Genomic DNA, 27,332 nt, shown 5'->3' on the forward strand with positions numbered 1-27,332 from the left:
CATTGGCAAATTTTCAGCTCGTCCCGGCCTTGGGTTTTGGGTTTTCAGAAGACGGTCAGCCAATGTTAATGTTCAAATAGGCCTTTAAAGGCCTACTGAAACCCACTACTACCCACCACGCAGTCTGATAGTTTATATATCAATGATGAAATATTAACATTGCAACACATGCCAATACAACCTTTTTAGTTTACTAAATTGCAATTTTAAATTTCCCGGGAGTTTCTTGTTGAAAACGTCGTGTAATGATGACGTGTACGCAAGACGTCACAGGTTTTCAGGTAGTATGAGCGCTGCACACACACACAGCTAAAAGTCGTCTGCTTAAACGGCATAATTACACAGTATTTTGGAGATCTGTGTTGCTGAATCTTTTGCAATTTGTTCAATTAATATTGGAGAAGTTACAGTAGAAAGATGGAGTTGGGGAGCTTTAGCCTTTAGCCACACAAACACACGGTGATTCCTTGTTTGAAATTCCCGGAGGTGAAGCTTTCCTATGGATCAGAGCGGTCAAGCGAACATGGATCCCGACCAAATGTCAACCAGCAGTTTTCGGTGAGAAAATTGTGGTAAAAAGTCGCCACTTACCGGAGATCAGCTGAGCTTGTGCCGTCCATACAGCTGCCGTCGACTTCCATCAGACACTGGCCTCAAGACACCCGTGGACAAATCCCTCCGACTATCAGGTACTATTAAACTCACTAAAACACTAGCAACACAATAGAAAGATAAGGGATTTCCCAGAATTATCCTAGTAAATGTGTCTGAAAACATCTGAATCCGTCCCAATGCAATCGCGTTTTTTTTTTTTTTTTAACTGTGAATGTGAGTGTGAATGTTGTCTGTCTATCTGTGTTGGCCCTGCGATGAGGTGGCGACTTGTCCAGGGTGTACCCCGCCTTCCGCCCGATTGTAGCTGAGATAGGCGCCAGTGCCCCCCGCCACCCCAAAATGGAATAAGCGGTAGAAAATGGATGGATGGATGGATGGATGGATTTTTATTTATTTATTTATTTTCTATTCCGTCGCTATCAATATCCTCAAACACGAATCTTTCATCCTCGCTCAAATTAATGGGGAAATTTTCCTTTTCCCGGTCCGAGTAGCTCTTTTTGTCGGAGGCTCCCATTAAAAAAAATGTGATGATGTGAGGAGCACTCAACGGGTGACGTCATAGTCTGCGACTTCCGGTAAAGGCAGGGCTTTTCTGTTAGCGACCAAAAGTTTATCGTCGATGTTCTCTACTAAATCCTTTCAGCAAAAATATGGCAATATCGGGGAAATGATCAAGTACGACACATAGAATGGACCTGCTATTGTTACGTTTATACTGGGGGAAGGAGACGGCACGACATCAGGAGGTCTAGCTCAAAGGTTTTATTTTGGCTTGATGAGTACATGGGGTGTGTATGCAACTATGTGTGTGGATGCAAGGCTATGTGTGGAAGTTACTCAAATATAAGTTACCTGGGGTTGTTGTAAGTGTGTGTTGATTGCAGTAGCAAACAGGTCCAGAAGGGTGAAGCGAGAGAGGTCCAAAATCCTAGCGAGGTCCGTGGGGGCAAGAGAGAGACGTCCAGAGATCCAGGTGCAAGCGCGGGGGGTCGAGGGTCCAGGGAGGCAGTCAGAGTCCGGGGAAAGAATTTAGCAGGTGAGACGCACCGCTCACTGCAGAGACACGGAGGTATGAATCAAAAGGTTGTTCCGGCATGGAGCAGTCAGTGGCGTGAGTCTTTATGCCGCTGCCTCTCGTCAAGACCAGCTGCGTTGATAGGTGATTGTCGGCAGCTGTGGAGGCGCATGGCTGCAGTCTGCGCGGCACGTGCGGGGGCGTGTCTTGCTGTGCGAACAGCGGGGCCTCTAGGTGCTACTGCTGGGGAGGGAGAAGCAGATGGCGTGTGCATCATAACAGTGCCCCCCCTCTTATGCGAGGCTCCCGACGAGCGCCGGAGAGCTCCAGGGTTGGCTTGATAGAAGTTCTTCAGAAGGGAGGGATCAGCAAGGTAGGAGGCCGGCACCCAGGATCTATCCTCTGGACCATAACCCTCCCAATCTACCAAAAATACCAGACCCCTACCTTGCCGACGGACCCCAAGGATCTCCTTGACGGTCCAAACTGGGTCACCGTTATCCAGAATTCTAGGAGGGGGCGGAATAGGGTCAGGGGAAGAAAGTGGAGAACTACAAACAGGCTTAATTTGGGATACATGGACCACCGGATGTCGCTTCACTGAGGGGGGAAGAGACAGACGAACAGATGCTGGGTTGATGATGGCCTCCACCGTATATGGTCCTACAAACCGCGGTGCAAGTTTACGGGAAGGTACCTGTAGGTGGAGGTCTTTGGCCCGTAACAGGACTTGTTGTCCAGGAGTGTAGGATGGAGCCGGAATGCGCCGCCGGTTGGCACTGCGGCACATTCTTTCGGAGGCCCTCAACAGGGCAGCACGGGCGGTTTTCCAAATCTGACGGCATTTCTTGATGTGCCTACGAGAAGAAGGGAGGGCCACTTCGGCCTCTTGTTGGGGGAATATAGGGGGTTGGTAACCGAGGGAGCACTCGAATGGTGACAAACCTGTGGCCGAGCTCTTCATAGAATTGTAGGCGAACTCGACCCAGGGCAAGAACTTGCTCCAAGAGGCAGGTTGGCGGGCTGTAACACAGCGTAGCATGGTCTCAACACATTGGTTTGTCCTCTCTGCTTGGCCGTTACTCTGTGGGTGGTATCCTGATGTAAGACTGACCGTAGCCCCAATCCCCTTACAAAATGACTGCCACAACCGGGAAGTGAACTGGGGGCCACGGTCAGACACAATGTCCATGGGAATGCCATGCTGCTTAACCACGTGAGTGGTCAGGAGGTCGGCCGTCTCGGAAGAAGAGGGAAGTTTAGGCAGAGGGACAAAATGTGCGGCTTTGGAGAAGCGATCAACGATGGTAAGGATGGTGGTGTTACCTCGGGATGAGGGAAATCCAGTGATGAAATCCAGCGCGATGTGTGACCAGGGACGACCGGGGACAGTTAGGGGGCACAGCAGGCCCGCCGGCGGTCTGTGGGAAGACTTGTTACGAGAACAGGTACTGCATGCTGCGATAAACTCACGTATATCCAAAGCCATCGACGGCCACCAGAACCGCCGTCGAATGAAGGAGAGTGTGCGTTGGAATCCCGGATGGCAGGCGATGATGCTGGAATGCCCCCAGTCCAGAACCTTGGCGCGTAGTTCTCGGGGAACAAAAAGCTTGTTGGGGGGTCCGCCCCTAGGTCCGGGATTGGAGCGCAGGGCACGCTGAACCTGGTTCTCCACTTCCCAGGTGACCATGCCGATAATTCGGGCCGGAGGAATGATGGTTTCTTGAGAGACGGTGCAGGCGGGCTCCTCCGAGAATTTCCGGGACAAGGCATCAGCCTTAGTATTGCGGGAGCCCGGCCTGTACGAGAGGACGTAGTCAAACCGGCAAAAGAATTGGGACCAGCGGGCCTGACGGTCATTCAGCCTTCTAGCTGACCGGACATGCAGGAGGTTGCGGTGATCTGTGAGGACCTGAAATTGGTGTTTGGCCCCTTCAAGCCAGTGTCTCCACTCTGTCAAAGCGCCGTGGACTGCCAGCAACTCCCTGTTACCAGCATCATAGTTACGTTCTGCAGGCGAAAGGCGTCTGGAAAAATAAGCACAGGGATGGATACAGGTATCTAACCTGGAGCGCTGAGACAACACCGCCCCAATCCCTGAATCGGAGGCGTCCACCTCAACAATAAATGGGCAGTCTGGGTCAGGATGAACAAGGATAGGGGCAGAGACAAAACTCCTCTTGAGGCTCCAAAAGGCCCTCCCGGCCTCTGGGGTCCACTGAAAGGGAATGTTGGTAGATGTGAGAGCATGGAGTGGTGCGGCCACCTTACTGAAATCCTTAATGAACCGTCGGTAAAATCCCGCAAATCCCAGGAAGCGCCTTAGCTCCGTCCGAGTAGAAGGCTTGGGCCACTCCACTACTGCTTCCACCTTCTTGGGGTCAGCCTTGATATGACCGCTTTCAATGATAAAGCCCAGAAAGTCAACAGATGTTGCGTGAAACTCACATTTCTCGGCTTTCACGAAGAGGCGGTTTTCCAGGAGTCGCTGAAGAACGACGCGGACGTGTCGGTGATGCTCCTGCAGATCCTTAGAAAAAATTAGAATGTCATCCAAGTAAACAACAACAAACCGATCGATCATGTCTCTTAGAATGTCGTTCACAAGGGCTTGGAAGACAGCAGGTGCGTTTGTGAGCCCGAACGGCATGACTCTGTACTCAAAATGGCCCAGATGAGTATTGAATGCCGTTTTCCACTCATCACCCTCCTTGATGCGCACCAGGTGGTAGGCATTACGTAAATCCAACTTTGTGAAAATGGTGGCAGGGGCGAGGGGCTCAAAGGATGAGCTCAGGAGGGGTAATGGGTATTTGTTCTTAACGGTAATGCAATTGAGTTGTCGGTAGTCAATACAGGGTCTTAAAGAACCGTCCTTCTTGTTAACAAAAAAAAAACCCTGCTGCCACCGGTGACTTGGATGGGGTGATGATTCCGGAGGTGAGAGACTCAGAGATGTAGTCACTCATGGCTTGCTTCTCAGGGAGGGACAGATTATACAGACGGCTGGACGGGAGGACCGCGTTGGGGATCAGGTCAATCGCGCAGTCATAGGGTCTGTGGGGTGGAAGAGAAAGAGCTTGTTCCTTGCTGAAGACAGCCGCCAGGTCATGGTACGCCAAAGGAACACGGGATAGATCGGGAGGTGGTGAAGTGGGCTTGAGTCTGCAAGGGGGAGCTACTGCAGACCTGAGGCAGTGCGCGTGGCAGGAAGTGCTCCATGCCAGTATTCTGCCAGATGACCAGGATATATGGGGGTCGTGCTGACAAAGCCAGGAGCGGCCGAGGATAAAGGGGGCTAATGGGGCATCCAGTACCCAGAGGCTGATGGTCTCAGTATGGTTGCCTGAGAGGGTCAATGACAGGGGTATAGTGCGGTGTTTGATGGGACCTAAAGGGTGTCCGTCCAAAGCTTGAGCGGAGAGGAAGGTATCGAGAGGAACCATGGGGATCCCGGTTCTTCGTGCATATTCAAAGTCGATAAAGCTGTCGTCTGCCCCGGAGTCCAAATAGGCCCCAACTGATAATGTCCTCGAGTTCCAGGCCAAGGTCGCAGGAAACAGTATGCCAGGATCCATTCTCTCCCTCTTTAAGGTGGGGACGGCGGTATGGCTCACCAGCATACCTCTTGGTTGGGGAGCCAGGTCCCTCGGTCGCGAAGGACAGTGGCGGATGATGTGGTCCGCAAGGCCGCAGTAGAGGCAGAGACGTTGCCGGAATCTTCTCTCCCGTTCCTCAGTCGACAATCGAGACCTGCCTATCTGCATCGGCTCCGTGATAGTAGCAGGGGACATAGTCGGGGGAAATGTCTGTCCTGCAAGACAACGGTCGGCAGGTCGAGGTAGGGGTGTCAATGTGAAGCTGGAGGGGTTTTGGTCTCTTTCTGCGGCACGTTCCAACAGTCTTTGGTCGAAAAGCAGGGCCAACTCGATGAGCTCCCGGCAGGAGGAAGGTCGGTCCCGCAGCAAGCCGTCCTTTATGGTCTCGCTAAGGCCTCTCCTGTAAGCGCTCTGTAGTGCCTTGTCTCCCCATTCGCTGTCAGCTGCCAGAGTGCGGAACTCTAGAGTGTAAGCGGCTACGGAGCGGGAGCCCTGCCGGATTGTGTGCAGCCTTGTGGCGGCGTCCCCAGCATCGACTGGGTGGTTGAAGACTGCGAGGAACTCAGTACGAAAAGCAACGTAATCGGAGCTCAGTCCCAAAGTCTTATTAATAGCTGCTGTGGCCCACTTCAATGCCGGACCGGAAAGCAGTGAGAACATGAATGCTATCTTAGCACCATCTGTAGCATAACGAGACTGTTGGTGTTGAAATATTAACTCACACTGTACCAGGAAACCTCTGCAAAGTTCAAAGTCCCCCTCGAAAGATTTAGGACTGGCAATCTTGGGTTCCCGAAGTTGAGGCTGACCCCCTAGGGAAGGTGTCGTTGGGGTGCTCGTGTCAGGCGTGGAGAATGTCACCTGGTTTGGACTGAGGGTGTTCACTCTAGCCTGCAGGCGAGAGATGGAGACATTCAGATGGTCCTCCAATTCGGAAAAACGATTCTGGTGTTGCTGGAGTACTGTCGACATGGCAGACATCTCAGGTGTCGAGGGGGCTCGGGACAGAGGGGTGGCTTGAAATATCTGCGTGCCGTCTGGTTCCATCATGGCCGGAACAAACTGTTACGTTTATACTGGGGGAAGGAGACGGCACGACATCAGGAGGTCTAGCTCAAAGGTTTTATTTTGGCTTGATGAGTACATGGGGTGTGTATGCAACTATGTGTGTGGATGCAAGGCTATGTGTGGAAGTTACTCAAATATAAGTTACCTGGGGTTGTTGTAAGTGTGTGTTGATTGCAGTAGCAAACAGGTCCAGAAGGGTGAAGCGAGAGAGGTCCAAAATCCTAGCGAGGTCCGTGGGGGCAAGAGAGAGACGTCCAGAGATCCAGGTGCAAGCGCGGGGGGTCGAGGGTCCAGGGAGGCAGTCAGAGTCCGGGGAAAGAATTTAGCAGGTGAGACGCACCGCTCACTGCAGAGACACGGAGGTATGAATCAAAAGGTTGTTCCGGCATGGAGCAGTCAGTGGCGTGAGTCTTTATGCCGCTGCCTCTCGTCAAGACCAGCTGCGTTGATAGGTGATTGTCGGCAGCTGTGGAGGCGCATGGCTGCAGTCTGCGCGGCACGTGCGGGGGCGTGTCTTGCTGTGCGAACAGCGGGGCCTCTAGGTGCTACTGCTGGGGAGGGAGAAGCAGATGGCGTGTGCATCATAACAGCTATCCCCGTTTAAAGAAGAACATCTCATTTCAGTAGGCCTTTAAAATGGTGTACAGGGGTAGGGAACCTATGGCTCTAGAACCAGATGTGGCTCTTTTGATGACTGCACCTGGCTCTCAGATAAATCTTAGCTGACATTGCTTAACACGATAAGCAAGGAATGATTTTGCTGGTAATCACAGTGTTGAAAATAACCTTCAAAATAGAAAACATTCTCATGCATTTTAATCCATCCATCCATTTCCTACCGCACCTGTTCAAGAAGTCACATTATTGGTAAGAAGTATTTTATTTATTATTGGTAGCTTCAAGGGCTTCACGTTGGCAGAGGGGTTAGTGCGTCTGCCGCACAATACGAAGGTCCTGCAGTCCTGGGTTCAAATCCAGGCTCGGGATCTTTCTGTGTGGAGTTTGCATGTTCTCCCCGTGAATGCGTGGGTTCCCTGCGGGTACTCCGGCTTCCTCCCACCTACAAAGACATGCACCTGGGGATAGGTTGATTGGCAACACTAAATTGGCCCTAGTGTGTGAATGTGAGTGTGAATGTTGTCTGTCTATCTGTGTTGGCCCTGCGATGAGGTGGCGATTTGTCCAGGGTGTACCCCGCCTTCCGCCCGATTGAAGCTGAGATAGGCGCCAGCGCCCCCCGCGACCCCAAAAGGGAATAAGCGGTAGAAAATGGATGGATGGATGGTTAGCTTCAGAATAAAAATGTTATTAAAAAATAATAGGAGACTTATTATACTCTAAAAAAAATGTTATCAATTAAAAATGCATGCATTTAGTTGTATTCAGTCTTAAAAAAATATTATATGGCTCTCACGGAAATACATTTTAAAATATTTGGCTTTCATGGCTCTCTCGGCCAAAAAGGTTCCCGACCCCTGCTCTAGAGCCAGATGTGGCTCTTTTGATGACTGCACCTGGCTCTCAGATAAATCTTAGCTGACATTGCTTAACACGATAAGTAATGAATAATTCCGCTGGTAATCACAGTGTCAAAAATAAAGTTCAAAATAGAAAACATTTTCATGCATTTTAATCCATCCATCCATTTCCTACCGCACCTGTTCAAGAAGTCACATTATTGGTAAGAAGTATTTTATTTATTATTGGTTAGCTTCAGAATTAAAATGTTATTAAAAAATAATAGGAGACTTATTATACTCTAAAAATGTTGTTGTCAATTAAAAATGCATGCATTTAGTTTTATTCAGTGTTAAAAAATATTATATGGCTCTCACGGAAATACATTTTAAAATCTTTGGCTTTCATGGCTCTCTCGGCCCAAAAGGTTCCCGACCCCTGCTCTCGAGCCAGATGTGGCTCATTTGATGACTGCACCTGGCTCTCAGATAAATCTTAGCTGACGTTGCTTAACACGATAAGTAAGGAATAATTCCGCTGGTAATCACAGAGTCAAAAATAAAGATCAAAATATAAAACATTTTCATGCATTTTAATCCATCCATCCGGTTTCTACCGCACCAGTTCAAGAAGTCGCATTAATGGTAAGAAGTATTTTATTTATTGTTGTTTAGCTTCAGAATAACAATGTTATTAAAAAGAATAAGAGATTTATTATACTCCAAAAATGTTAGTCTTACTTAAAAATGCACGCGATTAGTTGTATTCAGTGTTAAAAAAAAATATATATGGCTCTCACGGAAATACCTTTTAAAATATTTGGCTTGTTTGGCTCTCTCAGCCAAAAAAGTTCCCAACCCCTGGTGTATCACAAACTACTTTTTTTTACCACCGCCCCTGAACGCATCTTCTGCTGGCGGCAATCTTACCGGTCAGTCAGAGGTGATGTCAACTGTGTCTTTACCTGGCGGTCAAAAGCTGTGTGATTGAGAAAGAAGGAACGAAAGCATTTCTTTGACAAGGACTTTTTATTGTGAGGAGGGAACACGTTTGTAAAGGCGGAAAGACGGCCTGGTAGAGGCTGAGCTGCAAGTAGACTGTGCTAACTAGCGGAAGCTAACATGGCGATCAGCCAATCAGCCAACGGGCTAAGTGACTTTTTCCCTGGCTGCGTGAACCTGCTACGCCGGACTGGACTTTGGCCATTTCGGAAGGTGTTTTTGGCCACATTGGAGTCTCGCCAACTGGACCAAACTGGACACAAATACCACAAACTCTGCCAAGGGTGGGTGAGTGAACCGTCCCTCAAGTAGGCCGTCACACACTTTATATATCAGGGGTCACTAACTCTGTGCCCTTTGGGCCCAGATGAGTCGCCTGCTGGCCTGTTCTAAAAATAGCTCAAATACCAGCACTTACCAGTGAGCTGCCTCAATTTTTACAATTATTTTTAAATTTACTAGCAAGCTGCTCTTGCTTTGCTTGACATTTTTAATTCTAATAGAGACAAAACTCAAATAGAATTTGAAAATCCAAGAAAATATTTTAAGACTTGGTCTTCACTTCATTTATTTTTTACTTTGCTTCTTATAATCTACAGAAAGACATTTTTACAGAAAAAATCCAACCTCAAAAATGATTTTAGGATTTTTAAACACATACTTTTTTACCTTTTATATTCCTCCCTCTTCTTTCCAGACAATTTAAATCAATGTTCAAGTATTTATTTTTTTATTGTAAAGAATATTAAATACATTTTAATATAATTCTTCATTTTAGCTTATGTTTTTTCGACTAAGAATATTTGTGAAATATTTCTTCAAATTTATTATGATTAAAATAAAAAAAAAGTATTCTGGCAAATCTAGAAAATCTGTAGAATCAAATTTAAATCTTATTTCAAAGTCTTTTAAATTTTTTGTTCTGGAAAATCTAGAAGAAATAATGATTTGTCTTTGTTAGAAATATAGCTTGGTCCAATTTGTTATATATTATAACAAGGTGCAGATTGGATTTTAACCTATTTAAAACATGTCATCAAAATTCCAAAAATAATCTTAATCGGAAAAAATGACTAATGATGTTCCATGAATTATTTTTTAAATTTTTTCAAAAAGATTTTAATGAGCTAGTTTTTGTCTTAATTTTTTTCGGTTGAATTTTGAATTTTAAAGAGTCGAAATTGAAGATAAACTGTTTCAAAATTTTATTAGATTTTTTTTTGTGTTTTCTCCTCTTTTAAACCGTTCAATTAAGTGTTTTTTTTCATCATTTATTCTCTACAAAAAACCTTCCGTAAAAGGAAAATAATGTACGACTGAATGACAGACAGAAATGCCCATTTTTTAATATATATAGATTTATTTATTAAAGGTAAATTGAGCAAATTGGCTATTTCTGGCAATTTATTTAAGTGTGTATCAAACTTGTAGCCCTTCGCATTAATCAGTACCCAAGAAGTAGCTCTTGGTTTCAAAAAGGTAGGGGATTCCTGCTATATGGGCACTGTTAACACGCGTAGTAATCTGAGCGGCATATCATTAGGCTAATGTTAAAGGCCTACTGAAATTAGATTTTCTTATTTAAACAGGGATAGCAGGTCCATTGTATGTGTCATACTTGATCATTTCGCAACATTGCCATATTTTTGCTGAAATGATTTAGTAGAGAACATTGACAATAAGTTTCGCAACTTTTAGTCGCTAACAGAGAAGCCCTGCCTTTACCGGAAGTCGCAGACGATGACGTCATTCTTTGAGGGCTCCTCACATCTTCACATTGTTTTTAATGGAAGCCTCCAACAAAAAGCTATTTGGACCGAGGAAACGACAATTTCCACATTAATTTGAGCGAGGATGAGAGATTCGTGTTTGAAGATATTGAAAGCGACGGACAAAAAAAAATATTCAAGTTTAAAAAAAAAAAATTAACGCGATTGCATTGGGACGGATTCAGATGTTTTTAGACACATTTACTAGGATAATTCTGGGAAATCCCTGATTTTTCTATTGTGTTGCTAGTGTTTTAGTGAGTTTAATAGTACCTGATAGTCGGAGGGGTTTGTCCACGAGTGTTTGAGGCCAGTGTCGGATGGAAGTCGACGGCAGCTGTATGGCCGGCACAAGCTCAGCTGATCTCCGGTAAGTGGCGACTTTTTACCACAATTTTCTCACCGAAAACTGCTGGTTGACATTTGGTCGGGATCCATGTTCGCTTGACCGCTCTGATCCATAGGAAAGCTTCACCTCCGGGAATTTTAAACAAGGAATCAACGTGTGTTTGTGTGGTTAAAGGCTAAAGCTTCCCAAATCCATCTTTCTACTTTGACTTCTCCAATATTAATTGAACAAATTGCAAAAAATTCAGCAACACAGATGTCCAAAATACTGTGTAATTATGCGGGTAAAGCAGATGACTTTTAGCCGTGTGTGTGTGCGCAGCGCTAATATTTCCTAACAGTCCGTGACGTCACGCGTACACGTCATCATTCCGCAACGTTTTCAACAACAAACTCCCGGGAAATTAAAAATTGCAATTTAGTAAACTAAAAAGGCTGTATTGGCATGTGTGGCATTGTTAATATTTCATCATTGATATATAAACTATCAGACTGCGTGGTGGGTAGTAGTGGGTTTCAGTAGGCCTTTAACATAAAGTGTAAGTCAAATATTCTAATAACCGTTCAAAAGCGCTCGTGTATGGGAACAGGCATTACAAGTTGATATAGGTAGACTGTCCACATCTGTGTTGGCAACATTTGTGTCTTCTCGTCATGAGCCTTTTTGACAACGTAAGCGTGATGTCAACACAGTTGTTGCTATAAGCGTGTCGTCATACTTGCCAACCCTCACGGATTTTCCGGGAGACTCCCGAAATTCAGCGCCTCTCCCGAAAACGTCCCGGACAAATTTTTTCCTGAAAATCTCCCGAAATTCAGGCGGAGCTGGAGGCCACGCCCCCTCCAGCTCCATGCGGACCTGAGTGACGTGTATAAAGAGCGTGTCTGCCCAATGACGTTATAACTGTAGAATGATGGAGGGCGAGTTCTTGGTTTCTTATGTGGGTTTATTGTTAGGCAGTTTCATTAACGTCCTCCCAGCGCGGCAACAACACACAACAACAGCAGTCCGTTTTCGGCTACCGTAAAGCAGTTCGTCTGCCATAAACAGCAATGTTTTGACTCCCTTAAACAGGACAATACTGCCATCTACTGTACATGCGTATGGTTAGAAAAACAAGGGTGGACAATTCAACCCTTAACTCAACAATGAGTAGATGAGTGTTATCCGTGTGTAAATGTGTAAATAAATGAACACTGAAATTCAAGTATTTCTTTTATATATATATATATATATATATATATATATATATATATATATATATATATATATAAATATGTATATATGAAATACTTGACTTGGTGAATGTAGTGGTAAATATAGAATAGAATACAATAGAATGTATTTTATTGATCCCTGGGGGAAATTCAGCACCACAGTTCGCTCACAATAAACAACGATAATAATAAATAATATAATATATATATAATATATTAATAATCTAAATATACTCCTCCCCTCTTAACCACGCCTGCCCGCCCCACCTCGGACCACGCCCCCCACCTCCCAAATTCGGAGGTCTCAAGGTTGGCAAGTATGCGTGTCGTCAACACATTTGTTTTGTCGATATGAGCCGGTTGTCCAAATTATGCTGTCGACATGAGCGTGTTGGCGACGTAATTGTGTTGTCAACATGAATGTGTTGTCAACACGAGTGTGTTTTCGACGTGTGTGGGTTGTTGACATGAGTGTGTTGTCGACATAATTGTGCTGTCGACATTAGCTTGTTGGCGACGTAATTGTGTCGACATGAGTGTGCTGTCGACACAATTGTGCTGTCGACATAATTGTGTTGTCGACATGAGTGTGTTGTCAAAATGAGTCTATTGTCGACATGAGCGAGTTGTCGACATGAGTCTGTTGTCGACATGAGCGAGTTGTCAAAACGAATGTGTTGTTGACATGAGGGAGATGTCCAAATAATTCTGCTGTCGACATGAGCGTGTCGGCGACGTAATTTTTTTGTCGACATGGGTGTGTGGTCGACACGAGTCTGTTGTCGACATGAGCAAGTTGTCCTAATAATTGTGAGTTGGCGTGTGCGAGTTGGCGATGTGAGCGCGTTGTCGATATGAGCGTGTTGTCGACATAACTGTGTTGTCGACATAATTGTGCCGTTCACATGTGTGTGTTGTCGACATGAGTATGTCGTTGAAATGAGTATGTTGTCGACATAATTATGTTGTCAACATAATTGTGCTGTCGACATATTTGTGCTGTTAATGTGAGCGTGTTGTCGACATGAGCATGTTGTCGACATGAGCAAGTTGTCCAAATAATTGTGCGTTTTAGCAACGTAATTGTGTTAGCGACGTAATTGTGTTGGCGACATAATTGTGTTGTCAACATGATTTTGCTGTCGACATAATTGTGCTGTCGACATGAGCGCGTTGTCGACATGAGTGTTGTCGACACGAGCAGGTGGTTGACATTAGTGTGTTCTACTCTTTTGGTGCAAAGAAACATTGATGAAAGTGCAAAGTCTTCAGTAAAACAAAATGTCATCAATTGCATTTGTCTAATTCTTTTATTGTTGTTCTGATGCGGACGTGCTGTACGTGTTGATGACAACATATTGTACGTGTTGATTATGATGTAATGTACGTGTTGATGAAGACGTAATGTACGTGTTGATGACGACCTAATGTACGTGTTGATGACGACGTAATGTACGTGTTGATGACGACGTAATGTACGTGTTGATTAAGACGTAATGTACGTGTTGATGAAGACGTAATGTACGTGTCGATGAAGACGTAATGTACGTGTTGATGACGACGTAATGTACGTGTTGATGACGACGTAATGTACGTGTTGATGACGACGTAATTTACGTGTTGAATAAGACTTAATGTACGTGTTGATGACGATGTAATGTACGTGTTGATGAAGGCGTAATGTATGTGTTGATGACCACATATTTTACGTGTTGATGACGACGTAATGTACGTATTGATGACGACGTAATGTACGTGTTAAAAAAGACGTAATGTACGTGTTGATTAAGACGTAATGTACGTGTTAAGACGTAATGTACGAGCTGATGACGCAAATTGTACGTGTTGACTAAGATGTAATGTACATGTTGATGAAGACGTAATGTACATGTTGATGACGACGTAATGTACGTGTTGATTATGACGTAATGTACCTATTGATTAAGACGTAATTTACGTATTGATTAAGACGTAATTTACGCGTTGATTAAGACGTAATTTAAGTGTTGATTAAGACATAATGTACGTGTTGATTAAGACGTAATGTACGTGTTGATTATGACGTGATGTACATTTTAATTAAGACGTAATGTACGTGTTGATTAAGACGTAATGTACGTGTTGAAAAAGACGTAATGTACGTGTTGATGACGACGTAATGTACGTGTTGATTATGACGTAATGTACGTGTTGATTAAGACGTAATGTACGTGTTGATTAAGACGTAATGTACGAGCTGATGACGACAAATCGTACGTGTTGACTAAGACGTAATGTACGTGTTGATGAAGACGTTTTGTACGTATTGATTAAGACTTAATGTACATGTTGATGAAAACGTAATGTACGTGTTCATGACAACGTAGTGTACGTGTTGATGAAGATGTAGTGTACGTGTTGATGACAAAGTAGTGTACGTGTTGATTAAGACGTAGTGTACGTGTTGATTATGACGTAATGTACGTGTTGATTAATACGTAATGTACGTGTTGATTATGACATATTGTACGTGTTGATTATGACGTAATGTACGTGTTGATTATGACGTAATGTACGTGTTGATTAATACGTAATGTACGTGTTAATTAATACGTAATGTACGTGTTGATTATGACATATTGTACGTGTTGATTATGACGTAATGTACGTGTTGATTAATACGTAATATACGTGTTGATTATGACATATTGTACGTGTTGATTAAGATGTAATGTACATGTAGATGAAGACGTAATGTACATGTAGATGAAGACGTAATGTACGTGTTGATGAGGTGGTACTGTACATGATGATGAGGTCATACTGTACGTGTTGATGAAGACATACTGTACATGATGATGAGGTCATATTGTACATGTTGATGAGGTCACAGTTGCCACGTGAACATTGGAGGTATCGAAGGTCACAGTTTGTTGTGGCGCCAGACTCGTGCGCTGGGGGAGAAGTTACGACTGCTCCTCATTCCAAGATACTGCCTGAGCAGCTGGTTCACTCGTTTCTGACTGTTCCATTTTCGGGCAGATTTGCGGACGCCTATGAAGCCGCCGTAGCGCTTCTGTAGGTGCCTCGCCGGGGAGCCAATCAGCTTCCTGTAACTGTGGCGGCCCCTCTGGAAACCACCGAAGCGTTTGTACAAGCTGACGGTCTCCGAGCTCCGGTGGCGATCGCTCGCCACGTTCCCGTCGTCCTGACCCTCCTCCTCTTCCTCATCCTCCTCCTCCTCTTCCTCCCGCGAGGACTCCATCAGCGACGAGTCAAAGCGAACGAAGCGCCGCTCGTCCTGGTCCGCCTCCTGCGAAGATGGCGCCGGGCCTTCAGAGTCGGCGTGTAGAGACGTCACGTCCAGCTCGCCCGCTGTGCCTTCGAGCTTGCAAAGATCCCAGGTGAGCGAGGAGGTCATGTGACCTGTGCACTCCAGCAAACACACCTGCAGCGAGAAGGAAGCACATTAACTTGATTGCCTTTGGGACAGTAAAACAACGATGAGTCAGCATGTTTTTTTATTTTGCTTTGTTGGCATCGCAGTCGTGTCCATTTAAAAGCCCACCAAGCTAATTGCTAACTTAGCGTGGCTTGATGACGGACTTCAATGCACCGTACTACCAATATAACGTCCAAACAACCTTTATTTGTCCTCATTTTGCCCATTTATCGTGGTTTAGTGACTTCTTCAGTCATGGTCACGCGGCACATCGCAGTTTTGAATGGGTTTAAACACTAACATGAACACTTGTATTTCTGTGACGCGTATAAAAGTGAACAACACTACGCCGCGTCTCCATGGCGACCGTAAAATAAAAGCAAGCGATGATTTGAAGAAGTCAGCTTGTTGGTCATGAGCAGCAGAAGGTGCACTCAAAGCGAGTGTTTTTTGATTAGCTTTTCATTGCTTGTTTACGTCGGATTCATCAGAGGAAAAAGATGATTAAATGAAATGAAATGACGCTGCAGAGCCAAACATAACCTCCAGAGCAACAAGGATGGGGTTTTTGTTTTTAGCCAAAGATTTTGTCACGCAGTCGGTGGGCCAAAGAAGAAAAGCTCGGATCCCAAGAAACAAGTACCAAATAGTGTAAACAAGGTTTGCAATTGCAGGTGATCTACCAACACTGCGTACAGTTATACATTATATGTTATTAGAGGTGTAACGGTACGTGTATTTGTTCTCAACCGTTTCGGTACGGGGGTTCCGGATCAGTGCGGAGGAGTACCGAACGAGTTCCACACGAACATATGAAGTAGCCACCCATGCTAAAGTCTTAACAAGCTCCTCCGCTCCGTTCTGCCTCTGTCTGTACACAGCACCCTGCATTGTCCCTCCCACACAACCATCTGATTGGTTACAACCGTAGCGATAACAAGCCAATCAGCAGTGCGTATTCAGAGCGCATCTAGTCAGCGCTTCAGCGTCGAGCAGATAGGCGTTTAGCAGGGGAGCAACGGACTCTCCCCAAGTTATACTAAACACTTCCAAGTCAACTATTTTCTAAACATCACTATAAGCCATTTGACCTTCTAGAAACAAACTGCAGCTCAGCTCACTCGCAGCCCTGGCTTTAGGTGAAGGCTAATTAGCTTTTAGCGCAACGTTAGCTAATTTTGCGGCGTGTGTGTGTGTGTGCGCGTGTGTGTGTGTGTGTTACGGACAGTGTTGATTGAGGTGTGTTGAAGCAGCAAAAAAGGACATTATGTTAAATGAAAAGTTTCTGTCTGTGATAGTGTATATAATAATGTAAGTGCATCATAAAGTCTACATGAACTCCATGGTGTTTAGAGATGAATAGTCTCTCCTATTGCTATTGTACTACTTTTTCAGCTCAAGTTACATTAATCATTAGTAATGTAGCAGCCTAGTTTTGAATGGCAGGGTCCCTGCTATCACATGTTGATACAAATATAACATTTACATAATAAAAGTCAACTGTAATATATTAAGCATGATGAGTTGACTTGAGACTGTTTAATGTTGCACTTTTTATATGTAGTAGAAAAGTTGTGTCGTTTTATTTCATCTAAGCAACAACTTGAGGCAGTTTAATATGGATTAACGTGGGCAGACTTATTTTAGTGTTCCCAATGTTAAAAGTATCAAGCCATTGTTTACAAATTTGGTAAATAAATAACCAAAAAAATGTATATTTTGTTTTTTTTTTTACTGTACCGAAAATGAACCGAACCGTGACCTCTAAACCGAGGTACGTACCGAACCGAAATTTTTGTGTACCGTTACACCCCTACATGTTATACATTGTCATATGTCACACATTGCGCGTCATGTTATACATCATATGTTGTATGTCATATGTCACACATCATACATCATGTTTACATCATATGTCATGTCATGTCACACAACATACATCATCTTATACATCATATGTCATGTCACACATTACACATCTTATACATCATATGTCATGTCATACGTCACACATCACACGTCATGTTATACATTGTCATATGTCTCGTCCCACGTTAGGTTATACATCATATGTCATACATCACACGTCATGTTATACATCATATGTCATACATCACACATCACACGTCATGTTATACATCATATGTCATGTCACACATCACATGTCATGTTTTACATTATATGTCATATGTCACGCGTCATGTTAAATATCATGTCATATACATCACACATCATACGTCATGTTATACATCATGTGTCATATATGTCACACATTACACGTCACGTTAACATTATATGTCGTATATCATATGTCACACATCATACATCATGTTATACATTATATGTCATATATTATGTCACAAATCATACTTCACGTTATACATAATGTGTCATATATCATATGTTACACATCACTTGTGATGTTATAAATTTTATCACATGTCACACATCATACATCATGTTATACATCATATGTCATGTCATATGTCACACATCACATGTTATGTTATACAATTATGTCACATGTCACGTTAGAGTTATATGTCATATGTCGCACTTCACACGCCATGTTATATATCATGTCACACATCATACATCATGTTATACATCATGTGTCACATATCATACGTCACAAATCATACGTATAGTTATACATTATATGTCGTATATTATATGTCACATATCATACATCATGTTATATATTATATGTCATATATTATGTCACAAATCCCTCGTCATGTTATATATCATATACATATATCTCATATGTCTCACATGTCATATTATACATTACAAGCCGTATATCATGTCATACATCATATGTCATATATCCTAAGTCACACATCACATGTCATGTTATACATTATATGTTGTATATCATACGTCACACATCATACATCATATGTCATGCCATGACACACATCACACGTCATGTTATACATTGTCATATGTCACATGTCACGTGTCATGTCAGGTTTCCCACAGGTCAGGCATCTATTTGTGTTGGTGTGGTCGGGCGGCTTGGAACGCGGAGTTGGAATATAATTACAACACTTTATGTACATATTTATATACATATTTATATAATATTTACATATTTATATAATATGTAACTGGGGATAGGTTGATTGGCAACACTAAATTGGCCCTAGTGTGTGAATGTGAGTGTGAATGTTGTCTGTCTATCTGTGTTGGCCCTGCGATGAGGTGGCGACTTGTCCAGGGTGTACCCTGCCTTCCGCCCGATTGTAGCTGAGATAGGCGCCAGCGCCCCCCGCAACCCCGAAAGGGAATAAGCGGTAGAAAATGGATGGATGGAAGTTCAATTCACAGACAGAGTCCCATTGCTTTTATGAGCTGTCGAGCAAGTCAAAAGCCGGAAAAAAAAAAAAAAAATATATATATATATATATATATATTCCTTTTTTAAAAATATTATTTTTATTTTTTCTACAAATAAATGAATGTGTGGGAAACCCTGCATGTTATAAATCATATGTCGCACTTCACATGTCATGTTATACATTATATGTCATATATCATACCTCACACATCATACATCATATTATGCATCATGTGTCATATAGCATATGTAACACATCACAAGTCATGTTATACATTATGTCCTATATCACACCATACATCATGTTGTACATCATATGATATATATTATGTCACACGTCCTGTTATACATTATATGTCATATATCATACATCACGCATCATACATCATGTTGTACGTTATATGGTATATATTATGTCACACATCACACGTCATGCTATACCATAAATGTCGTGTATCATATGTCACACATCATACATCATGTTATACATCATATGTCATATATCATACGTCATCTTACACATTATATGTCGTATATCATATGTCACCCATAATTGGTTATACATCATATGTCATAAGTCATACATCACATGTCATGTTATACACCATATGTCATATGTTATCACACATCATGTTATATTTTGTATGTCGTATATCACATTTCACACATCATACATCATGTCATACATCATATGTCCCAAGCCATAATCTTGTAGCGTGCTCCTAAGAGCTTGGTCGCCAACACCTGCCTTACGGCCGCCCGCTCTCCCGCCACTCAGCCTTCCTCAGTGGCTCAAACTTCAACACCCTTGGAGAACCAGCTGGCAGCAGACTCCCCAACCTGCCCAAACCACAACACCCCCCACCAGCGGGTTCAAACTTCCGCCGCCAAGAATGGTTAACACTGACGCAGCTACAGACAGGAACAGGCCTGGCTCAATGCCAACATGCACCGCTGGGGCCTGAGTCCTTATGCAGCCTGCCAGTGTGCTGCTGCCCGCCACGTCATTCAGCAGTGCCACACACTTGCCCCACCCACTAATTTCGACCTCGAAAGCCCAAACCCACACTGCAAAAAGTCAGTGTTCAAAAACTATTAAAAATAACACAAAAATGAGAGGTATTTTACTTGAACTAAGCAAAATTATCTCCCAATAGAACAAGAACATTTGGCTTGTCAGGACTTGCCACAACAAGTAAAATTAACTAACCACAATGAACCCGAAAATAACTTAAAATAGGTATATTCTCACTAATGACAAGTGCACTTTTCTTGGTAGGAAAAAATAATATGAGATATTTTTGCTAAATATGTTGAAAAATATTCTTAAATTAAGTAAATGCTAGTGGCATTATCTTGACTTAATGTCTGTCATGCACTTGGCATTACATTTTTGAAGCCAAACTATACTAAAAAATAGTACCCATCCAGCTCATTCCAAGCAAAGAGACACTTTATTCAGGATTTACCCAAAGATTGGACTGAACTCAACTGTAAAATTAATTCGAAACTTGATTAACAACTTTGTACATTTTTATGTGAGTGATTATTGACGCTGTGCAAAGCTTACGCTATTGAACCTGCAATAAATACAATTCTAAAAATTCCAAGAATTGATCATTCATCGTGCCAATACGTCCAAGATGTAAAATGTTAGGAATCCTGTGTGTACTACAACTAGCTCTGAAAGTTTGTTCTAAGTCAATCCACTTAAACATATTTCCTGAAGGGCTTTTTATCCCAGCCCTCAAATTTAACCTAGTCAGTAACAAGAGCCAAGATTCATTAGAGGTAAGCTATCCAAAACAATGAGATTTGGGACTCGACTCAGTCTAAGAAGATAGGCTTCTCAGCCGAGTCGCCCACAAAAGGAAACAGGACAGAGGCTAAACCAAAGGGTAGTTAGAGCTAGGCGAATTGCATCGCCATCCATCTGAGTAGAGCCTCGTCAGTGTAGCAGCCTGGTAAGAATCATTGCGAAGAGAGGACGGGACCCTTTGAACGGAGAGCAGGATCTAATTCACAAATTCTGGGAAGAAGTTGTGAGTTAACGACCAAAATTTAACATGTGGCACCCAACGTGGGTCTCGACGTAAAGAAACGTTGAACTTAAAAGAAAAAGAACCCGCAGTGATCCAGAAGGATCACTGGTCGTGTGAGACGATCCGGTTATTGGAGGATCGCAAAAAACTGTGGATTGACTCCAGTTGAGTGGCTCGGTGCCAAGAGGGCACTGAATACACTTAGTCCGTGATATTGGACTAAGACAGACTGAAAAGACAAGCGAATGTCATTTGAGTGCAGTTGCCGACAAAGCGCCAACTGACGCCATGAGGAGTCTGGGAAAAGCCCCAACCCTGTCCCTGACTCAACGCGCTAAGAGTGGCTTGAGGGGAACGGCGGCTCGAGACAACAATAACAACGCAAGACAGTGAGATGGTGGGAGTGCAGCCATTCGGTGACAACACCACAGCAGTCATCAGAAGCTGAAAACGCGGAACCCCAGCAAGGAGTTGGGGGGGACAGGGGGGCGGTGCCTTATTGAATCCCCATCGATCCAACGGCGGCAACAGACAGAAGAGGAGCAGTGGCATCCGAAGGACGAGGAGCAGCGGCCTCCGATAAACGAGATGTAACGGCAGCCTACGTCCAACGAGCAGCCGACGGCAGAGGAGCAGCCGGCAACACACCACAAAAAGGAACGAAGTAGTGGATCGTATCGTCCAGATGAGGAAAATTGTTTTTGTCCGGATCGAGAAATGGGAAGAAACGCCAAAAGGCAAAAAGTGGGTAAAGAGGGTGACGCAGGCGGTGCATGAGGACTCGGCCATGCGGGCACTGTCCCAACACGCAAGTAGTTGGAAAAGCAACAACTTTGGATTCCAGAAAAGGAGGTTCGTCGGGTCCTAAAATACTGTGAGTTCTGTGGTCGGTACAACGCAGGATGGAGATGACAGCAGACAGGAGGTCTATTAGTACGATCAGGAATCCTAAGAATTGGGCAGTTTAAGCCTGCTCCTGACTACAGACAACCAGGAGCTAAAAAAAAACAAAGAACGACCAGTACACACTGGACCTATCACCTTTCTTCAGACTGGCCACTGTTAAAGGGGTGGTTGTCTTGCGACGGGGTACCCCGGGACTCTGGGCAGGCAGAGCGACCAACATTATGGAGTACGCAAAGAAGGGTTTCTCCTCGGAAGAAAAGGAGATGATCCAGTGGAGAGAAGTGAACAATGCATGTGTAGTATGTCTGAAACCATCTACACTGGAAGGGCTATGGGAAGGCTTTGGCTGGGAGAAACCGCCAAAGTTTGTTAAACAGAAATCAAAGTTCAGGCGCATTTACTACAAGCCAGTAAAGATACTGGATCCAAACGTGGGTGGTCGGTGTCGCTGGGAATGGTTGCCAAGGCTGAGTGGGATATACGTGGAGGGTCGCTAGACCTGACGGAGTGTAGTTGCCAGTGGGATGGATGGAAGATAGGGACCTGCAAACCATGTCGTCTACTGCAGTTCTCGGGACGATTGCTGCTTTTTTTCAGCAGCGTCGTTCAAAAAAGCTTTTATCAATTACGCCAAATTGCGAAAGTGAAACCGCTTCTGTCAGGACATGACCTCGAGAAATTAATTCACGCCTTTATCTCGAATCGTTTAGCCTACCGCAATGCCCTGCATGTAGGCATTAGCCAGGCCTCCCTCGCCCGCCTGCAGCTCGTGCAGAACTCTGCTGCTCGTCTGCTAACACAGACCCGAAGACGTAAGCACATCACCCCTATATTAGCGTCCCTTCACTGGCTCTCTGTGCGTTATCGGATCAATTTTAAACTCCTTCTATTTGTTTTGAAATGTCTAAACAACCCCGCGCCAACTTATCTCTCCAACCTCCTTCAGCCTTACTGCCCCACTCGATCCCTAAGATCAGCCGATCAGCTGCTACTGACGGTCCCTGACACAAGGCTGAAGCTTGGAGGAGACAGAGCTTTCGCTGCTGCTGCTCCCAAGCTCTGGAACGACCTAGACAAGCCTCCTCTCTTCCTGTTTTTAAATCTGTCTTAAAAACATACCTTTATTCCTTGGCTTTTAACACTAAGTGATATCCATCCTGCAATGGTGCCCCATTATACACCTGCTGTGAACCTGTTTTTATGTTTTATTTATGTATTTTTTATCATGTTCCGTTTGTGTCGTGTTGTTTGCTCGGTCCTCGTATTATCTTTTAACCTGATTGATTGATTGATACTTTTTATTAGTAGATTGCACAGTTCAGTACATATTCCGTACAATTGACCACTAAATGGTAACACCCGAATACGTTTTTCAGCTTGTTTAAGTCGGGGTCCACGTTAACCAATTCATGGTACAAATATATACTATCAACATAATACAGTCATCACACAAGTTAATCATCATAGTATGTACATTGAATTATTTACATTATTTACAATCCGGGGGGTGGGATGAGGAGCTTTGGTTGATATCAGTACTTCAGTCATCAACAATTGCATCAACAGAGAAATGTGGACATTGAAACAGTGTAGGTCTTATTTAGTAGGATATGTACAGCCAGCAGAGAACATAGTGAGTTCAGATAACATAAGAACAAGTATATACATTCGAAGTACATTTGATTATTTACATTAGGTGGTTTATAATCCGAGGAGATGGGATGTGAATGGAGGAGGGTATTAGTAAAGTGTTGAAGTTGCCTGGAGGTGTTGTTTTAGAGCGGTTTTGAAGGATTATAGAGATGCACTTACTTTTATACCTGTTTGGAGTGCATTCCCGTCCATTGTAGAGCATTTTGGCTACCCTACTGGTCAATTTTAAATGTGCTTTATAAATACAGTTGATTTGATTTGATCTGATTTTTTTCTAAAATGTAGTGGGTGGGGCTTATGTACCGTTGTGCTCTCCAATACACAGTAATACATACTTTGTGCAGTCTTCCATAGTGCACCGTTGTCGTTATTATGACACAAATAAACTTTTATGATGCACAAACGCAAACGCACTGCAGGCTTAAAACCACGGCATGCCGGGAAATACTTGACTTTGGTGTCAGGAAGTTAATAAGCAGCATATGGAAACTAATGGAAGATGTCCATCATTTGATAAACGGCACATGTACTTCAGCCCAGTGATTGGCAGACAACATAAATCATTTTGAAGGAAAAGACAGCTCAATTATGTCCTCATGTCGTCTCCTTGATATTTCAACTTACTTCACTTGTTATTATTATTAATATACTGAAAACTTTGTCAGTATTGAACCACAAACTCCAATTTCTGCCCTTCGCGTCTAAATATCACTTGGCAGTGTTCTTGTTGGACAATAATAAACATGTTGTGGTTACAATTGTACATCCAGCCATGCATGCATCTGATTACTCTGCAACTTTTCCCAAAACATGCAAACGCCACACAAAGATGCTCCAATATTCTTCTTTTATTTGAAGGTTTTAGTCCTTTTGGAGACATTTGTCCACTACAAACATAAATAACGGCATTTTATGCCATACTTTTGTTTGAATGATTAGGAGTGGGGTTACGATACCATACCCATGTTGGAGCCTTGGGTATTGGTTGATACTGATCCGATGCGGTATCAGCAGGAATCATTTTATTTAGTAGTGTGGAATGTTAGAGATGGTTTGATCAGGTGAAGTGAAGTGAATTATATTTATATAGCGCTTTTCTCTAGTGACTCAAAGCGCTTTACATAGTGAAACCCAATATCTAAGTTACATTTAAACCAGTGTGGGTGGCACTGGGAGCACGTGGGTAAAGTGTCTTGCCCAAGGACACAACGGCAGTGACTAGGATGGCGGAAGCGGGAATCGAACCAGCAGCCCTCAAGCTGCTGGCACGGCCACTCTACCAACCGAGCTATACCGCCAGGTGAAATGAGTCAAACAGAGAACAATGGTAGCTATGAAAAACAATAGCATATTTCGCACATGATATCACACACAAGTAAACACTCTACAGGACTGCTTGTATCGCACATTATCACTCACAAGTAAACACGCTGCATGACGGCTTGTATCGCACATGATATCACACACAAGTACACACTCTGCATGGCGGCTTGTATCGCACATGATATCACACACAAGTAAACACTCTACAGGACTGCTTGTATCGCACATTATCACACACAAGTAAACACGCTGCGGGACCACTTGTATCGCACATGATATCGCACACAAGTAAACACTCTACAGGACTGCTTGTATGGCACATTATCACACACAAGTAAACACTCTACAGGACTGCTTGTATCGCACATTATCACACACAAGTAAACACGCTGCAGGACCGCTTGTATCACACATGATATCGCACATAAGTTAACACTCTGCAGGACGGCTTGTATCGTGCATGATATCACACACAAGTAAACACTCTGCAGGACGGCTTGTATCGCACATTATCACACATAAGTAAACAGGCTGCATGACGGCTTGTATCGCACATGATATCACACACAAGTACACACTGCAGTACTGCTTGTATCGCACATGACATCACACACAAGTAAACGCTCTGCAGGACTGCTTGTATCGCACATTATCACACACAATTAAACACGCTGCATGACTGCTTATATCGCACATTATCACACACAAGTAAACACGCTGCGGGACCACTTGTATCACACATGATATCGCACACAAGTAAACACTCTACAGGACTGCTTGTATCGCACATTATCACTCACAAGTAAACACGCTGCATGACGGCTTGTATCGCACATGATATCACACACAAGTACACACTCTGCATGGCGGCTTGTATCGCACATGATATCACACACAAGTAAACACTCTACAGGACTGCTTGTATCGCACATTATCACTCACAAGTAAACACGCTGCATGACGGCTTGTATCACACATGATATCACACACAAGTAAACACTCTACAGGACTGCTTGTATCGCACATTATCACTCACAAGTAAACACGCTGCACGACGGCTTGTATCGCACATGATATCACACACAAGTACACACTGCAGGACTGCTTGTATCGCACATGACATCACACACAAGTAAACACGCTGCATGGCGGCTTGTATCGCACATGATATCACACACAAGTAAACACTCTACAGGACTGCTTGTATCGCACATTATCACACACAAGTAAACACGCTGCGGGACCACTTAAATCGCACATGATATCGCACACAAGTAAACACTCTACAGGACTGCTTGTATGGCACATTATCACTCCCAAGTAAACACGCTGCATGACGGCTTGTATCGCACATGATATCACACACAAGTACACACTCTGCAGGACTGCTTGTATCGCACATGACATCATACACAAGTAAACACTCTGCAGGACTGCTTGTATCGCACGTTATCACACACAAGTAAACCCGCTGCATGACTGCTTGTATCGCACATTATCACACACAAGTAAACACGCTGCATGACTGCTTGTATCGCACATGACATCACACACAAGTAAACACTCTACAGGACTGCTTGTATCGCACATTATCACACACAAGTAAACACGCTGCATGGCGGCTTGTATTGCACATGATATCACACACAAGTAAAAACTCTACAGGACTGCTTGTATCGCACATTATCACACACAAGTAAACACGCTGTGGGACCACTTGTATCGCACATGATATCGCACACAAGTAAACTCTACAGGACTGCTTGTATCGCACATTATCACTCACAAGTAAACACGCTGCATGACGGCTTGTATCGCACATGATATCACACACAAGTACACACTCTGCAGGACTGCTTGTATCGCACATGACATCACACACAAGTAAACACTCTGCAGGACTGCTTGTATCGCACATTATCACACACAAGTAAACACGCTGCGGGACCACTTGTATCGCACATTATCACACACAAGTAAACACGCTGCATGGCGGCTTGTATCGCACATGATATCACACACAAGTAAATACTCTACAGGACTGCTTGTATCGCACATTATCACACACAATTAAACACGCTGCGGGACCACTTGTATCGCACATGATATCGCACACAAGTAAACACTCTACAGGACTGCTTGTATGGCACATTATCACACACAAGTAAACACTCTACAGGACTGCTTGTATCGCACATTATCACACACAAGTAAACACGCTGCAGGACCGCTTGTATCACACATGATATCGCACATAAGTTAACACTCTGCAGGACGGCTTGTATCGTGCATGATATCACACACAAGTAAACACTCTGCAGGACGGCTTGTATCGCACATTATCACACATAAGTAAACATGCTGCATGACAGCTTGTATCGCGCATAATATCACACACAAGTACACACTCTTATCACACACAAGTAAACACTCTGCAGGACTGCTTGTATCCCACATGATATCACACATTTTTGGCTATCCCCCAGATATTGGAAGTCAGAATCTGATTGGGACGCCCCCGAGAGCGAGAGTCACGTTTCACGTTGG

The 27,332-nt window shown here is 43.8% G+C and overlaps 2 protein-coding genes across 2 annotated transcripts in view; both read right to left on the reverse strand.

The window, feature by feature from the left end:
- Positions 1 to 1,365: 1,365 nt before the first annotated feature.
- Positions 1,366 to 2,846, reverse strand: LOC133542122 (uncharacterized). Its single transcript, XM_061885979.1, has 3 exons — positions 2,748 to 2,846; positions 2,579 to 2,656; positions 1,366 to 2,490 (listed from the first exon to the last, which is right to left on the reverse strand). Exons 1-3 carry the CDS (start codon positions 2,834 to 2,836, stop codon positions 1,722 to 1,724), a joined length of 936 nt encoding a protein of 311 aa, XP_061741963.1. The 5' UTR covers positions 2,837 to 2,846; the 3' UTR covers positions 1,366 to 1,721.
- A 10,542-nt stretch (positions 2,847 to 13,388) lies between these two features.
- The window catches only part of LOC133542179 (prepronociceptin-like), a 54,274-nt gene continuing 40,330 nt past the window's right edge, over positions 13,389 to 27,332 (reverse strand). The window contains exon 3 of the mRNA XM_061886063.1: positions 13,389 to 15,524. Within this exon, the coding sequence (XP_061742047.1) occupies positions 15,000 to 15,524 (525 nt within the window). The 3' untranslated portion in view covers positions 13,389 to 14,999. The remainder of the gene's footprint in view (positions 15,525 to 27,332) is intronic.

The sequence above is a fragment of the Nerophis ophidion genome, linkage group LG24, assembly GCF_033978795.1.
Source record: "Nerophis ophidion isolate RoL-2023_Sa linkage group LG24, RoL_Noph_v1.0, whole genome shotgun sequence".
Lineage (NCBI taxonomy): Eukaryota > Metazoa > Chordata > Actinopteri > Syngnathiformes > Syngnathidae > Nerophis > Nerophis ophidion.

Coding starts and splice junctions, on each gene's coding strand:
- LOC133542122 (XM_061885979.1), bottom strand. CDS start 2,836: ATGGCATTCCCATGGACATTGTGTCTGACCGTGGCCCCCAGTTCACTT. Junction 2,657..2,747: donor GTAAGGGGATTGGGGCTACG/GTCAGTCTTACA, acceptor GCTGTGTTACAG/CCCGCCAACCTGCCTCTTGG. Junction 2,491..2,578: donor TATGAAGAGCTCGGCCACAG/GTTTGTCACCAT, acceptor TTCTTCTCGTAG/GCACATCAAGAAATGCCGTC.